The sequence below is a fragment of the Nerophis ophidion genome, linkage group LG10 (genome assembly GCF_033978795.1).
Source record: "Nerophis ophidion isolate RoL-2023_Sa linkage group LG10, RoL_Noph_v1.0, whole genome shotgun sequence".
Classification (NCBI taxonomy): Eukaryota; Metazoa; Chordata; class Actinopteri; order Syngnathiformes; family Syngnathidae; genus Nerophis; species Nerophis ophidion.
The window spans coordinates 44,148,618-44,166,852 of NC_084620.1; the positions used below are offsets into that span (position 1 = coordinate 44,148,618).

The following is an 18,235-nucleotide window of genomic DNA, read 5'->3' on the forward strand; positions in this document are numbered from 1 at the left end:
CACGGCACTACAATATTTATTATTGAAGTCACAAAGTGCATACTTTTTTTTAACATGCCTCAAAACAGCAGCTTGGAATTTGGGACATGCTCTCCCTGAGAGAGCATGAGGTGGTTGAGGGGGGCGGGGTTGAGGTGGGGGGGGGGGGTTATATATTGTAGCGTCCCGGAAGAGTTAGTGCTGCAAGGGATACTGGGTATTTGTGCTGTTGTTGTTATATTGTGATACGGTGCGTATGTTCACCCGAAATGTGTTTGTCATTCTTGTTTGATGTGGGTTCACAGTGTGGCGCATCTAACAGTGTTAGAGTTGTTTATACGGCCACCGTCAGTGTGACCTGTATGGCTGTTGACCAAGTATGTGTGGCATTCACTTGTGTGTGTGAAAAGCTGTAGATATTATGGGACTGGGCTGGCACGCAAAGGCAGTGCCTTTAAGGTTTATTGGTGCTCCGTACTACTCCCTACATCCAGCTACAAAGCGGCGTTTTAAAAAGTCATGAATTTTACTTTTTGAAACCGATACTGATGATTTAGAAACCGATACCGATAATTTCTGATAATACATTTTAAAGCATTTTTCGGCCGATAATATTATCAGACATCTATCATAGTTAAACAATAGTTATAATAATTCTAAATTATGGTATTAATGTCAGCATAACATTACATGTTTTTGATCCAACTCCACATGGAAAATCGGCAATTCATCAGTGAAATATATTTAGTATTTAGACTTTTTTTTTTTTTTTTTTTCCCCTTGGCCTCAGTCTGCAACCCCACTCCAGGGCCTAGGCTAAGACCAATTTTTTAATTTTATTTTAATCTTCTATTTCCCCCCCCCCGCCCCCTCCTTGTTTACCTGTATGTCATCTTTTTTGTAAGGGGCGCTGGAAGCCGGCAGACCCGTCAGCGATCCTGTTCTGTCTCCCTGTAATGTTTGTCTGATCTTGAATGGGATTGTGCTGAAAATTGTAAGTTTCCTGAAGGAACTCTCCTGACGGAATAAATAAAGTACTATCCATCTATCTATCTATTTATATTTTGAAGTTTTGCGACACACAAATATTTTAATTTAAAATGTTGTATCAGTTAAATACAAACCTGAAAAAAAGAAATGCTCACCAAAAATGAAATTGTGTTCTGCCCAGCGAACCGAGCCACCATATTTCTCTCTGAAATGTTTGTGTTCAAAGTTCCTTTTGCTTTGACCTTGTATGGGGAAGTCAAGGCGTGGAAAAGGTGTGATGTGAAGTGGCGTTAGCTGCGCTTCTACTTGAAATGATGGGAAAGTGTGGGTAGGCCAGGTTTTACAGGTGGTGATTATTTTATTGTGTCGCAAATTATGGGTGCTTAATTTTAATCAGAATTTCTGATGAAAGTCATATGTACAGTGTGTAAGTATGCATGTGTGTACCTGCATACATACACACGCATACATGCATTATGCAAATATATATGGGCATCTATAGATGCATCTAAGCATACATTTAAGCATGTAGGCAAATATGTACGTAGGTTCACGGTGTGGCGTATATGAGTAAGAGTGTTAAAGTTGTTTATATCACAACCCTCAGTGTAACCTGTATGGCTGTTGAACAAGTATGCTTTGCAATCGTTTGCGTGTGACAGCAGAAACCTCCTTTGATATGTGACTGGGCTGACAAGCTGATTGGACGTGTTGTAGAGGGCATCAAAGGCAGCACCTTCATAGGATGCCCTTATTATTGTTAATTGAGGGAAATTCTGCAAACATTCGCGAGAATGGTTGATCTGTGTGTGTATGTTTATACACATACACACATATATGCATTTGTGTATGTATAAAACCCAAAAACAGTGAAGTTGGCACGTTGTTTAAATCGGAAGTAAAAACAGAATTAAATGATTTTTAAATGCTTTTCAACTTATATTCAATTGAATACACTGCAAAGAACAAGACACTTAACATTGAACTGGTAAACTTTGTTACTTTTTGCAAATATTAGTTCATTTGGGATATGATGCCTGCAACATATTTCAAAAAAGTTGGCACGAGTGGCAAAAAAGACTAAGAAAGTTGAGGAATGCTCATCAAACACTTATTTGGCACATCCCACAGGTGAACAGGCTAATTGGGAACAGGTGGGCGCCATGATTGGGTATAAAAACAGCTTCCATAAAATGCTCAGTCATTCAAAAACAAGGATGTGGCAAGGGTCACCACTTTATGAACAAATGTGTGCACAAATTGTCTAACAGTTTAAGAACAACATTTCTAAACGAGCTATTGCAATGTATTTAGGGAGTTCACCATCTATGGTCTGTGATACCATCAAAAGGTTCAGAGAATCTGGGGAAATCACTGCAAGACCGAAAACAAACATTGAATGCCGGTGACTTTCGATCCCTCAGGCTGGACTGAATCAAAAACTGACATCAGTGTGTAAAGGATATCACCACATGGGCCCAGGAACACTTCAGAAAATCACTGTCAGTAACTACAATTGGTTGCTACATCTGTAAGTGCAAGTTATGCAAAGCGAAAGCCATTTATCAACAACACCCAGAAACGACGCCGGTTTTGCTGCGCCCAAGCGCATTTAACCCATGTGTGGTGTTCGGGTATGTGGGAACTATTATTGATTTTTATTAAAAGAAAAATTATAAAATTATTTTTTTTTTCAAACTGAGACTCACTGGCTTTTGCTTTTTTTCTGTGAAGAACATATGTCAGAATACATATTTAATGAACACACACCATACACACACCCCCCCCCCCCCCCCCCCCTCCCTACACATTTCTATTACATATTGTCTGGGGCTAATAGAAGTGTGGAAATTGATGTTCTGTGTACCGCACGCACCCAACCACGCACCCAACCACGCACGCACGCACGCACGCACGCACGCACGCACGCACGCACGCACGCACGCACGCACGCACGCACACACACACACACACACACACACACACACACACACACACACACACACACACACACACACACACACACACACACACACACACACACACACACACACAGCAGACCTAGACAGGGGGAGGACAGAGTGTAAGTTCACAGAACATCATGTCTTTATATTCCAGCGAGTTAATACATTTTTGGGGGGAATTGAGGGGACTCTAATGATGCGTTCAAGAGTCTCACGGCCTGAGGGAAGTGGCTGTTACAGAACCTGGAGGTTTTGCTACGGAGGCCGCGGACCACTTTCTAGACTCCAGCAGTGAAAACTGTCCTTTGTGGGAGTGGGAGTAGTCTCTGCAGATTTTCTGAGCCCTGGTCAGGCAGCGGCTTTTTGCGACCTCCTGGACAAGAGGAAGAGGAGTCCTGATGATCTTTTCCGCTGTCCTCACCACTCTCTGGAGAGTGGTGAGGACTCTTTTTTACAAGAGCTGTGTAGGGTGTGTAGGGACCATACTTGCCAACCCTCCCGATTTTCCCGGGAGACTCCCGAATTGCAGTGCCCCTCCCGAAAATTTCCCGGGGCAACCATTCTCCCGATTTCCACCCAGACAACAATATTGGGGGCATGCCTTAAAGGCTCTGCCTTTAGCGTCCTCTACAACCTGTCGTCACGTCCACTTTTCCGCTATATATGTGTGTATATTATGTGCCGGCCCAGTCACATAGTATACACACACATGAATGAATACACTGCATATTTGATCAACAGCCATACATGCCACACCGAGGGTGGCTGTATAAACAACTTTAACAGGTACAAATATGCGCCACACTGTGAACCCACACCAAACAAGAATGAGAAACACATTTCGGAAGAACATCCGCACCGTAACACAACATAAACACAACAGAACAAATACCCAGAACCTCTTGCACCACTAACTCTTCCGGGACGCTAAAATATACACCCCTGCTACCACCAAACCCTATGGCGCATTATGAAGCTAAAATACGACAACGAAGACCACGGACTGTTAAACAACTTAAACTTTACATCAAGCAAGAATGCGAAAGATTTCCACCTGAAAAGCATTAAAAATTGGTCTCCTCAGTTTATAAATGTTTACTGAGTGTTGAAAGGAACGGCCTTGTAACAGTGGTAAAAATGCCCCTGTGCCAACGTCATTAAATTCTAAATTAATGATTATTTGCAAAAAAAATTATGTTTCTCAGTTCGAACATTAATTATCTGGTCTGTGCAGTGTGTTCAATTGAATATAAGTTGAAAAGGATTTGAAAATCATTGCATTCTTGTTTTATTTACGGTTTAAACAACGTGCCAACTTCACTGGCTTTGGGTTTTGTATGTAGATGAATACATACAAACATGTACCTGTATGCATGTATGTAGATACATACATACCTATTAACATACATGCATGCATTCATGTATGCATGTAGAATGTATGCATGTATTTATGTATGTAGTATTTATGTATGTAGGTTTGTGTCCATGTATGCAAGCTAGTATTTTTGGCTATGTTTGTATAATGAAATAAACCGTTTGAGGAGTAACATTAACATGATAAAAACTTTCCGGATAACATTTTACGTTTTGTCAGTCATTATATTAAGAATAAAACGTAAAACTATATGCACAAAAATTTAAAACAAAGAGACCCCCCGGCTGGATATCATCTTTTTAATTATCTGTTATGTGAGTTACAATCATCCAAATGTACAATTGCTTTTCTCATATTTCAAACATTTACAACAAACATGTAATATTATGTCCATGGTAGTATTACTATGGATGCATCTCATGTCACTGAAAAAGAAACATTCATACTTAAAAACTAAAAAATATTAGACCCTTGTGTCTAATGTGTACGCACTTGTTAAAACTTGCCATACTTTCTTTTTAGTGTGCGACTGCTTGCTGCTTTTGTTTTTCACAATTCAAATTACACATAATTATAGTTAAATCTTGTCCTACACTGAAACAAAAATAATCTAATCCCAGTTTCCAGATTTCCTCAAATAGTGGCCTGTAATGACCTCCTGGCATCTGTAAAGCTGAAGTTGATGCTGACGTTGAGTTTTTATCGTCAATGAAATAATGAATAAACATCTCACTAACTAAGATGTTATATTTTATTATTCATCAATCATATTATATATGAAAAATTTAGTTTTTACAATTTTGTTTCTATACAAACAAACACATGCACACAAAAAATGGAGATACACGTTTTTATTATTTGGTAATTAAATATGATTTGTTTTTTTATTTCAAAAATGTTTAATTTATTTTTTATAGATTAGTTTTATCTAAATGTAAAACAAAACTGTAAAAATAAAACAAAATGGTGATGCTTGGTTTGACATTTTAAACTGATAAAAATAAACAGAGGGGGGGAAAAATCAAGAAATGTATATTGTTTTCATAAGACATTTTAAAATAAATTATAATCAACTTTGGAAAAATAGAAAAATAAAAATTGGGAATACCGCCTTTGTTGGTTTATATGCTAAACATGTATAGTGTTTTCATAAGACATTTTAAAATAAATTATAATCAACTTTGGAAAAATAGAAAAATAAAAATTGGGAATACCGCCTTTATAAATAAATGGGTTGTACTTGTATAGCGCTTTTCTACCTTCAAGGTACTCAAAGCGCTTTGACACTACTTCCACATTTACCCATTCACACACACATTCACACACTGATGGAGGGAGCTGCCATGCAAGGCGCCAACCAACACCCATCAGGAGCAAGGGTGAAGTGTCTTGCTCAGGACACAACGGACGTGACGAGGTTGGTACTAGGTGGGATTTGAACCAGGGACCCTCGGGTTGCGCACGGCCACTTTTCCACTGCGCCACGCCGTTGTTGGTTTATATGTTAAACATGCTTGTATGCGTTTCCTTATGCTGTTTTATATGAATATACTTTATTAATTTGAAAAAATCAGAAAAATTAGTAATAATATAATTGATTTGGGAAAACATTTATAAATGTATGTACAGTATGTTTGGATTCATTATATTTAATTCAATAACACTTATTTGGGAAAAAAAAATAATTATAAAAAACTATGGTGAAGCCTACTTTTTATTTGTGACAATATATTTGTATATTTAATTAAATCACATTTATTTGGACGATATTGGAAAGATGTTGAGATACATCCTTTAGTTCAGACACTATTATATCTATTTTTATTGGAGTTTATTTGATAAAATGTTTATAAATTGATTTTAATCAAATTAATTAATGTGGGTGATTAAAAAAAAAAGTTAATATTAGGTTGTTAATATTAAAAAAATAAAACAGTCACCAGCTACTCTCTATTGTGGCCACTATATGGGGGAATATGTTAACTAGACAGGACTAATCAACTTGTGTTTGGCATTAGCACTTCCTTGCCCTAAATCTGTAGACCCAACATAAGTTGTTTTGGAACACTGGAAAAAGTATTGGGTTTCAAAAGACAGGAAAAAAAAGAACATGCAGTTGTATATTTAATATGGAGACACATTGAGCCGCGTCATTCATGGCGTTGGGCAGAATGGCGTCACAGCTATGGTCATCTATATTGCGTTGCATGCACAAGTAAAGAGTGACAGTCTTATTATGAAGGACCTTTGAACGCATCACCCAAATAAATAAACCTCATTATTATGGCTTTTAGTGTAGGGATGTTCCTACAGCTTCTAATGTATTTTTTCAGTATGCTCTACATTATATATAAATGTGTCGGACTGTTTGGTTGATAATGCAACATTGTACCTTGGCACATGACGACGATAGAAGGGGTGGGAGGGGAGGAGGGGGTTACAAGGTAAAGTAGGTGCAGGCATTAATAGGACTGGAGCTGGGTAAGCATTCTAGCTCTGGGCGGTTAGCCGTTGCTCAGTGAGTGAAGCCTGATGCGACACCGTCTTGTTTTCGTGCGAACGGAGCTTTGAGACCACATTGATGAACGCACGGGTCTGAACTTCTTTGTGGAGAGGCTCTGGAATGATAAAGAGAAATTCATTAATTTCAATGGTTTTTCCGAGAGGGCAACAATGTGGAGACAGTGGAGTATCATACTGATGCATTGCTAATGCACGATAACCTGGTGAGCTAGCATCGGTTTATTGTTGGTATTTTTATCCAAGAGGTGAGGGTAGCAAGAAGTGGAGTGTAATTCTGAACTTCAGGACTTCTATTTTCATTGACCAGTTGCCGCTACAATGAAAATAGCAAAAAAGCTAGACAGGAAAAAGGGTTTTTAAAAACAAAAAAACAACATATAAAAGAAGAAGAAAAACAGGAAAAACAAAAGAAGCTGTGACAGGATGACTATTTGTAAAGCAGTGTAACTGTTCTGGTGCATTTCCAGTTCTGACCATGAGAAGAAGCTGATCTTTATGAACCTGATTCCAGGTTCATTAATTGAGTGGACAAACCGTCATCACCTTCTGTGTAGGGTTGTACGGTATACCGGTACTTATAACGTACTAATTAATTAAAAACGGTACTATACTGCTTTTAAAAAGTACCGGTATCGTTGTTTCATCTGAATGTCAATTGTGCGGGTTGAATGCCAACAGAGTTGAATGCCAACAGAGTTGAGGCGCATGATGTTGAGTTTGTCAAAACGCACACACAAAGTGCATACAAGCAATAATATCTTGGAGAGTAAGAATGGCAAAAATCGACAATTGTACTGGATAATAAAGAGGGTGGTGAAGTACAAAATGGGATTCAAATGGCTTCAATATGGGTATTTGGGCTTCAAAACTAACAATAAAGGTGACGCATTAAACAGAGAGGCGCCATGCTTCAATTGTTGCTTTAAAACACGTCTCGCCAAATGTGGAGATTAGTATTACCACCTTTGCTTCAAACTTAGGTAAACGTTTAAATAATAAGCATTCAGATCTGCACAAGGAGTTTCAAGAGTGACAGGTAATAATGTAGTTGTTACACCTGTCCTGTTCGGCTTCCATGCAGACTGTAGTTCAGGAGCACAGGTCAGATATTGCCTTCAGGTTTCGTCGGGGGAAATGGGTCTGCTAAGCTCCGCTTTAAGGTCAGAAATAACGAGGCCGCCGAGTCGTGACAATCCGACTACTTTATTATTAGTTTTGCGGGACACATCACGCTACTGCGCAGTGCACTCCCTCTCTCTCTCTCTTTACTTGCCCACTCACTTACGGACGTCACTCAGCCAACCAGTCTCATAAACACGTATACTGTACACTACTCTCATAAGTTATCCAGCTCCTCTGGTGTGCACATGTAGATACATACCATGCAGATACATAACATGTAGTTATGTAACATGTAGATACAAAACATGTAGGTACGTAGACCCGCACACAGCTGCTTGGCTTGATGCCTAATATAAGTGGAGTTAAGACTGCCCATTTAGCGTCAACTAACGCAAGTAAAATGACTGAATTTGGTAACACATTGCTTCAATGAGTGTTTTGTCTTTAACAATGTTTGTTTTAGTTGCTGCATGGCTTATCTGGGTACATGTATCCATAGTTTTGTTTTTAGTACTTACTAATATTTTTCTTAAAGCACAGACCAGGAGTGGCAACCATAAATTGTGAAGCATTTAATGTAATGTCAATAAAGCTTTTTATTTTATTCTTATCTAATCCTCGATTATGGCTGACTATATGTAATATGGAAATGTATAAAGTTATTTGAGTGCGACAAGAAAAGTCCAATGTATTTAAAGCCTTTTCATTTTTAACAATCTAAAATTGTTCTTTGAGTGCAATAGGAAACATATGATTAATGTATCGTCAGATTTTCTGTTAAAATAAAACCAATATTGATATTGTTTGTAGTATCAAAGCAGATGTGTTACAACACCCAAGAAAGATCCTTAAAAGGTGGACACTCTCTACATGTTCACCTTTTATCCATCATTACAATAAATCTGATGACATTTCATCTGCAGCAAGGAAAAGTGTCTGGCTACGCATTTCGGGCAGTTTGTCCACGTAGTAGTATTATTGGACAAACAAGTCAATTTGGAAGCACTTTAGTCCTATGGGAATTTAGAGTAAAAGAACAAAACAAAAGGAACAGTCAACCTGCATACATTTCTAAAAGGGCTTTTTGTTTTCACTATAGCTCTTAAAAATAGCACATTAAAACACAAAAGGAGTAAGAAGTCAACATTAATGTGAGGATATGGTTGTTTAAAAAAACAAGCATAATTACTATAGATTCGAATGAATTATATTTAATCATAATTTACTTAAATTAAAACACAGATTAATCTGATTAAAAATCCTAATTGTTTAACAGCAAAAGTTATTTATCAAACGTGAGACAAAAGGAGACTAATGCTGCAGCATCCAGAGCTAACGCACAGAAACGTTAAAATGTTTAAGGTTTTGCAACATATCAAACAGAAGACTGAGAGCAGTGAGTAAACGGAGCGCTGCAGCAAAGTGGAGAGTGTGTGCTATAAAACTGAAACATTGATGTTTATATTTGTTATTTATCAAAAAAGAAACCTGACTGCTTCAGCAAAGTGGAGACTGGAGTATAAGGCACAAAAACTGGGTAAACTAACATGAACCTTCCCTGTATTCGCTTATCTAAATATACGAGGAAAAGCAAACTCACCAGATCCCATGACTGCACAAATGAGGATCATGGAGTTATATTTAATTTCGGGTGCACTCCTTTCATCAGACAAAAGCTTGTGAAGAACCGCGACGAGGTCGGCAGCCACAAAGTGCTTCTCAGCTGCAACTACAAAAAAAAGGTGTATATGTGTGTACATTATGTCATTATACAAAACCCAAAACCAGTAAAGTAGGCACATTGTGTAAATCGTAAATAAAAACAGAATATAATGATTTGCAAATCATTTTCAACTTACAATCAATTGAATGGACTGCAAAGACAAGATATTTAATGTTCAAACAGAGAAACTTTATTTATTTTTTTTGCAAATAATCATTAACTTACAATTTAATGGCCCCTGTGAAAATGCACCTGTGCCCACTTGCAATAAAAGTGGGCACAGGGACATTTTTACCACTGTGTTACATGGCCTTTCCTTTTAACAACACCCCCATACCATCAAAAATGCTGGCTTTTGAACTTTTTGCCTATAACTATTAGGAATATTATTTTCCTCTTTTGTCAGGACGACACGATGTCCACAGTTTCCGAAAACAATTTGAAATGTGGACTTGCCGCCCACAGAACACTTTTCCACTTTTCCACTTTGCATCAGTCCATGAACTCGGGCCCAGCGAAGCCAGTGGTGTTTCTGGGTTTTGTTAATAAATGCCTTTCGGTTTGCATAGTAAAGTTTTAACTTGCACTTACAGGTGTAGCGACAAACTGCAATTACTGACAGTGGTTTTCTGAAATGTTCCTGAGCCCATGTGGTGATATCCTTTACGCGCTGATTTTAGTTTTAGATGCAGTACCGCCTGAGGGATTTAAGGTCACGGGCAAGCTGCTTACGTGCAGTGATTTCTCCAGATTCTCTGAACCTTTTGATGATATTACGGACTGTAGATAGTGAAACCCCTAAATTGCTTGCAATAGCTCATTGAGAAATATTGTTCTTAAACTGTTCGACAATTTGCTCACGCATTTGTTCACAAAGTGGTGAACCTCGCCCCATCGCTGTTTGTGAATGACTGAGGATTTCATGGAAGCTGCTTTTATACCCAATCATGGCACCTACCTCTTCCCAATTAGCCTGTTCACCTGTTGTGCTGATGTTCCAAATAAGTGTTTTGATGAGCATTCCTCAACTTTCTCAGGCGTTTTTGCCACTTGTTTTTTAAACATGTTGCAGGCCTCAAATTCCAAATGAGCTAATAAGTGCCAAAAATGAAGTTTCTCAGTTCTAACGTTAAGTATCTTGTCTTTGCAGTCTATTCAATTGAATATCAGTTGAAAAGGATTGGCAAATCACTGTATTCTGTTTTTATTTACGATTTACACAACGTACCAACTTCACTGGCTCTGGGTTTGTATTTAGGAATTGATGAGGTGGCGAGGGTGTACCCCGCCTTCTGCCTGAGTGCAGCTGGGATAAGCCCCCACCACCCTGAGAGGGACAAGCGGTAGAACATAGATGGATAGAATTTCTATCATACCCAAATCAAGTGCAGCGATAAGGCCCAGCGCCACCAGTGCTTCGTTCTGCATAATGATGTGCTCGCTGGTCGCCATGGTTACCAAGTGCTTGACTCCATCTCCCTGGATGACCATCTTGACCACCTCCTGAAAGCAGTTGTTCAATTAAAATAAAGGAAATGAAGATTTGTAAATAGGAACAAATTTATCAACTTTGGACAATGACAAAAAGGATTTCTGAACAAGATCTTGAAATAGAAACATGGGCTTCACGGTGGCAGAGGGGTTAGTGCGTCTGCCTCACAATACGAAGGTCCTGCAGTCCTGGGTTCAAATCCAGGCTCGGGATCTTTCTGTGTGGAGTTTGCATGTTCTCCCCGTGAATGCGTGGGTTCCCTCCGGGTACTCCGGCTTCCTCCCACCTCCAAAGACATGCACCTGGGGATAGGTTGATTGGCAACACTAAATTGTCCCTAGTGTGTGAATGTGAGTGTGAATGTTGTCTGTCTATCTGTGTTGGCCCTGCGATGAGGTGGCGACTTGTCCAGGGTGTACCCCGCCTTCCGCCCGATTGTAGCTGAGATAGGCGCCAGCGCCCCCCGCGACCCCGAAAAGGAATAAGCGGTAGAAAATGGATGGATGGATCTTGAAATAGAAACATGTTCTTTAAAGGGGTCAGATGATTAATTGTTTTTCTACTTTTCAAACAATTCCTTGTGGTCTATATAAGATGTAATGATGGCTCTCTGGTCAAAAATCAAAATGTATGTTTTACAGAACATCTTCAAGTCGCTATTCAAAATCCAAGACGGCGGCGCCCAGACGGGCTGCGACTTCGAGGACCTCTTGCTAAAGATGGAACATTTGGGAGAAATACCGGACAATTCTACAAACTTTATGGCTGGCTCACATCGTGGTCACTCCGTGATCACGTACGACCACCAGACACTTCTGGATGTGGACATATCGGGCCGTTTTGGACTGATAGACGCGTGCTTGCTAGACCTGCTAACTAGCACGGGAATACTTAGGCGGCTACATCCAGCGGCCTGTGAAGCAGGGGAGTATAGTAGCAGCGGGGGCCGTCTACGCAGCAGACGCCAGCGGTGTGATCGGAAACGCGGATGCCGAGCGGGGCTAAAAACAAAGCAGAAGGCTAATCCCCACAGAACACCACTTCCCTCCATCCTGAAGACGGATTTAAATGGAAGATGCGAGACTACTGGTCTGGGTAAGGAGTCAGTTAAATTAGAACACGTTTTTTCTGCTTTGATTGTTTCAGAGTTGGACATGTGTTCTACTGAGGTGGCAAACTATGATGCGTGCAGTTTATCAAATTAACAAACAAACAATCGGAAAATTCCCATCGTATCAATTCCTAGATATGGTCGTAATTATACTAAATGCACTGGGCATAATAAACACAACATTATTAATATTGCTACTACTGATAATTTGATCAAAAATTCCCTAAAACAGCCCATCCATCCATTTTCTACCGCTTATTCCCTTTTTGGGGTCGCGGGGGGCGCTGACGCCTATCTCAGCTACAATCGGGCGGAAGGCGGCATACACCCTGGACAAGTCGCCACCAACACAGATAGACAGACAACATTCACACTCACATTCACACACTAGGGCCAATTTAGTGTTCCCAATCAACCTATCCCCAGGTGCATGTCTTTGGAGGTGGGAGGAAGCCGGAGTACCCGGAGGGAACCCACGCATTCACGGGGAGAACATGCAAACTCCACACAGAAAGATCCCGAGCCTGGATTTGAACCCAGGACTGCAGGAACTTCGTATTGTGAGGCAGACGCAAAAACCCCTCTGCCACCGTGAAGCCCCTAAAACAGCCCACTACCTATAATATAGGTTTTTTAAACATAAGATCATTGTCTCCCAAAACGTTGTTATTTAATGATATCATTAGAGACAACAATCTTAACGTCATCGGTCTCAGCGAAACCTGGCTTAAACCAAACGACTTTTTTGCGCTAAATGAGGCATGTCCTCCTAACTTTACACACGCGCACATTGCCCGTCCCCTTAAAAGGGGTGGGGGGGTCGCACTAATATACAACGAAAACTTTAACCTTAGTCCTAACATAAATAATAAATATAAATCATTTGAGGTGCTTACTATGAGGTCTGTCACACCGCTGCCTCTACACCTGGCTGTTATCTACCGCCCCCCAGGGCCCTATTCGGACTTTATCAATGAATTCTCAGAGTTCGTTGCTGATCTAGTGACGCACGCCGATAATATAATCATAATGGAGGACTTTAATATCCATATGAATACCCCATCGGACCCACCGTGCGTAGCGCTCCAGACTATAATTGATAGCTGTGGTCTTACACAAATAATAAATGAGCCCACGCATCGCAACGGTAATACGATAGACCTAGTGCTTGTCAGGGGTATCACCGTTTCTAAAGTTACGATACTCCCGTATACTAAAGTATTGTCCGATCATTACCTTATAAAATTCGAGGTTCAGACGCATGTTCCTCAAACTAATAGTAATAATAACTGCATTAGCAGGCGCAACATTAATACAGCCACAACGACAACTCTTGCTGGCCTACTGCCCTCGGCAATGGCACCATTCCCAAAATATGTGGGCTCTATTGATAACCTCACTAACAACTTTAACGACGCCCTGCGCGAAACCATTGATAACATAGCACCGCTAAAGTTAAAAAAGGTTCCAAAAAACCGTACCCCGTGGTTTACAGAAAAAACTAGAGCTCGGAAATTATTATGTAGAAAGCTGGAACGCAAATGGCGCACGACTAAACTTGAGGTGCACCATCAAGCATGGAGTGATGGTTTAATAACTTATAAACGCATGCTTACCTTAGCTAAAGCTAAATATTACTCAAATCTCATCCACCGTAATAAAAACGATCCTAAATTTTTGTTTAGTACGGTAGCATCGCTAACCCAACAAGGGACTCCTTCCAGTAGCTCCACCCACTCAGCTGATGACTTAATGCAATTCTTTAGTAAGAAAATTGAAGTCATTAGAAAGGGGATTAAAGACAATGCGTCCCAGCTACAACTGGGTTCTATTAACACAGATACGACTTTTTATACGGCGAATGTTGCCCTCCAAAATAGTTTCTCTGTGTAAATGGAATAAAACAAACAACATGTTTACTTGACCCTCTTCCTGGGAAACTGATCAAGGAGCTCTTTGTATTATTAGGTCCATCAGTGCTAAATATTATAAACTTATCACTTTCCTCGGACACTGTTCCCCTAGCATTCAAAAAAGCGGTTATTCATCCTCTTCTTAAAAGACCTAACCTCGATCCTGACCTCAAGGTAAACTACCATTTATTTCAAAAATCAAAATCAAAAATCCTCGAAAAAATTGTTGCGGAGCAGTTAAATGAACACTTAGCGTCTAACAATCTATGTGAAACCTTTCAATCCGGTTCCAGGGCAAATCACTCTACGGAGACAGCCCTCGCAAAAATGACTAACGATCTATTGCTAACGATGGATTCTGATGCGTCATCTATGTTGCTGCTCCTCGATCTTAGCGCTGCTTTCGATACCGTCGATCATAATATTTTATTAGAACGTATCAAAACACGAATTGGTATGTCAGACTTAGCCCTGTCTTGGCTTAACTCTTATCTTACTGATAGGATGCAGTGCGTCTCCCATAACAATGTGACCTCGGACTACGTTAAGGTAACATGTGGAGTTCCCCAGGGTTCGGTCCTTGGCCCTGCACTCTTCAGCATCTACATGCTGCCGCTAGGTGACATCATACGCAAATACGGTGTTAGCTTTCACTGTTATGCTGATGACACCCAACTCTACATGCCCCTAAAGCTGACCAACACGCCGGATTGTAGTCAGCTGGAGGCGTGTCTTAATGAAATTAAACAATGGATGTCCGCTAACTTTTTGCAACTCAACGCCAAAAAAACGGAAATGCTGATTATCGGTCCTGCTAGACACCGACCTCCATTTAATAATACAACTCTAACATTTGACAACCAAACAATTAAACAAGGCGACACGGTAAAGAATCTGGGTATTATCTTCGACCCAACTCTCTCCTTTGAGTCACACATTAAAAGCGTTATTATAACGGCCTTCTTTCATCTCCGTAATATCGCTAAAATTCGCTCCATTCTGTCCACTAAAGACGCTGAGATCATTATCCATGCGTTTGTTACGTCTCCCCTCGCCTACTGTAACGTATTATTTTCGGGTCTCCCCATGTCTAGCATTAAAAGATTACAGTTGGTACAAAATGCGGCTGCTAGACTTTTGACAAGAACAAGAAAGTTTGATCACATTATGCCTGTACTGGCTCACTTGCACTGGCTTCCTGTGCACTTAAGATGTGACTTTAAGGTTTTACTACTTACATATAAAATACTACACGGTCTAGCTCCATCCTATCTTGCCGATTGTATTGTACCATATGTCCCGGCAAGAAATCTGCGTTCAAAGGACTCCGGCTTATTAGTGATTCCCAAAGCCCCAAAAAAGTCTGCGGGCTATAGAGCGTTTTCATTTCGGGCTTCAGTACTCTGGAATGCCCTCCCGGTAACAGTTCGAGATGCCACCTCAGTAGAAGCATTTAAGTCTCACCTTAAAACTCATTTGTATACTGTAGCCTTTAAATAGACTCCCTTTTTAGACCAGTTCATCTGCCGTTTCTTTTCTTTTCCCTTGTGGAGGGGGTCCGGTCCGATCCGGTGGCCATGTACTGCTTGCCTGTGTATCGGCTGGGGACATCTCTGCGCTGCTGATCCGCCTCCGCTTGGGATGTTTTCCTGCTGGCTCTGCTGTGAACTGGACTCTCGCTGCTGTGTCGGTTGTATTGTATTGTATTGTAGTAGTGTCGGATCCGCTTTGGACTGGACTCTCGCGACTGTGTGGATCCATTATGGATTGAACTTTCACAGTATCATGTTGGACCCGCTCGACATCCATTGCTTTCCTCCTCTCCAAGGTTCTCATAGTCATCATTATCACCGACGTCCCACTGGGTCATCATTGTCACCGACGTCCCACTGGGTGTGAGTTTTCCTTGCCCTTATGTGGGCCTACCGACGATGTCGTAGTGGTTTGTGTTGTGGTTTGTGCAGCCCTTTGAGACACTAGTGATTTAGGGCTATATAAGTAAACATTGATTGATTGATTGATATTCAGGATGCAACATTTTGTGCGCGGTCTTATTTACGAGCCTCCACTTCGACTGCGTCGTCTTCTCCTCAGCCATGTTGTAGTTTTTCGCGCTTCCATAAACAAGTCTACTGATAGATTTAAATTCTAACCGTACGCTAATTTGTATTAGAAAGGGCAACGGCGAAGGATGCATGTGCATGCACAAGCCAGTCTGGCCCACAACAAGAGGATAGAGACAAATAAGGAACTTATTGACGACAACGACTCGTGCAAAGATCATCCGGTAAATTTCTACCGTATATGGACGTCACAACTGGGAAAAGACATCACAAATTTAGCAAATTTTTGAAGAAAGTATGAAAAAAGGCAAGATTACTACAAATAAAAACAAAGTTAACACAATAGGACCATTTAACATATACAGTATTTGACATCAACACAATAATACAAAGGACCGCTTAGTGGTTTCCCGCACCTGATGTCTTACCTTGGACTTGCTATGTCGAATCAGAGCAGAAAGAAGTCGATTGGACTCTCCCATCACCCCGGCGTGATCTTTAGCTTCGCACCACTCCACCAGACGCTCCACCAGCTTCGCGTTGGTGCCGAGCTGGTCCGCTGCTTCCACTGCCAACAACCAAAGTCAAGTATTTAGCACCCTTTTCTGGCTTCTTTTTGTCAAATCCGTTACATGTTGTACCTTGTGTATCAATAAGCATTCTTAAAGTCCCCAAGAGTTTAAACTGGACTGGCGGCATCTCGGACTGCAAGAACTTCAACACCACGTCGGCCACTCCAGAAGAGAGCATCTTGGATTTGTTCACCACTAGTGGAGACAAACCATAAAACATTTTGTTTGATTAATGGATTGTACATTCAAAACGGTAGCACGACCAGAATTTGACCAACACCAAGGTAATAGGAGTGTCAAAAGAAAATCGATTTTCAGATTAATCGCGATTCTCATTTGTAACGAATCTTAATTGATTAAAAAAAATCAAAAATCGATTTGAAAAAAATTTGTTTTATTTTATCCAATCCGTCGTGTGCAGCCACTAAGACATATCATATTGTTGATGTACATTATCTATATCTGCTGTACAGATTTACTTTAGAAAAGAGTAAAAAAGTGTTGGATACTGCCTTATTTGTATTTGACTTTATTAAATGTTTGGGAAGCATCTTATTTAACAAAACCGGTTTTCTTTGAAGAAATATAGAAATTTATCAGAGCTGTTCATCTAATTTATGGACGAATCAAAGAACTGGCACCCAATGTTATTAAAAAAGTATTGAATCGTTTCGAATCGTTTTAAATCGCTTCTGAATCGAATTTTTATCCCCTAGAATCGAATGTTATCTAACTCCCGCCATCGGTGTGTGAATGTGTGTGTGAATGGGTGAATGTGGAAATAGTGTCAAAGCGCTTTGAGGTCCTTAAAAAAAGGTAGAAAAGCACTATACAAGTACAACCTATTTACCATTTACCAACTGTGCGGTACCCAAAGAGTCACAACCCGAGTAATGAGTTACTTTAAAGGTTAAACTTGAATGTTTGACATTTTCTGGTTTTGACCACGGTGGTCACGGCACAAAGTTGCATTGATGTTTATGTTCCGGTCTTTCAGATCAGTTTCACGTCTACTTAGGTTGTTGACACTTCTTAGCACACAGCTTCATATGAAGAAAGGCTGCACAAGCCCGACATTGTGGCACTAACGCAAAGCGACTCTAACACTCTCTGACAGAATATAAACTAGGACTGAGGTAACTACAGGCGGGAATCTTTGGGCACCTCACGATTCAATTACGATTCAGGAGCAAACGACTCCAATAAAAATCGATTATTAATTAATCTTTAATTCATGTATATTGATGCAGTTTTACATTTATTTTCATTTCACTAAAGATGTTTATCATTCGCAACTGGAATTTTTGGGGGGGAATAATAAACATCCATCCATCCATCCGTTTCCTACCGCTTGTCCCTTTCGGGGTCGCGGAGGGCGCTGGAGCCTATCTCAGCTGCATTCGGGCGG

General features: G+C 40.3%; 1 protein-coding gene across 5 annotated transcripts in view; it reads right to left on the reverse strand.

Annotated features, from left to right (window-relative positions):
* Nucleotides 1-4,593: 4,593 nt before the first annotated feature.
* Nucleotides 4,594-18,235, reverse strand: part of rap1gds1 (RAP1, GTP-GDP dissociation stimulator 1) — a 73,013-nt gene continuing 59,371 nt past the window's right edge. For 2 of the 5 annotated variants that reach the window (XM_061913858.1, XM_061913854.1), the window contains 5 exons: nucleotides 16,897-17,022; nucleotides 16,684-16,823; nucleotides 11,053-11,179; nucleotides 9,554-9,682; nucleotides 4,594-6,926 (listed from right to left, as the gene is read on the reverse strand). In XM_061913858.1, coding sequence (XP_061769842.1) covers nucleotides 6,799-6,926; nucleotides 9,554-9,682; nucleotides 11,053-11,179; nucleotides 16,684-16,823; nucleotides 16,897-17,022 — 650 coding nt within the window. In that variant the 3' untranslated portion in view covers nucleotides 4,594-6,798. Of the gene's footprint in view, nucleotides 6,927-9,553; nucleotides 9,683-11,052; nucleotides 11,180-16,671; nucleotides 16,824-16,896; nucleotides 17,023-18,235 lie in introns of all 5 variants that reach the window. The other 3 variants (XM_061913855.1, XM_061913853.1, XM_061913857.1) reach the window with 3 other exon arrangements.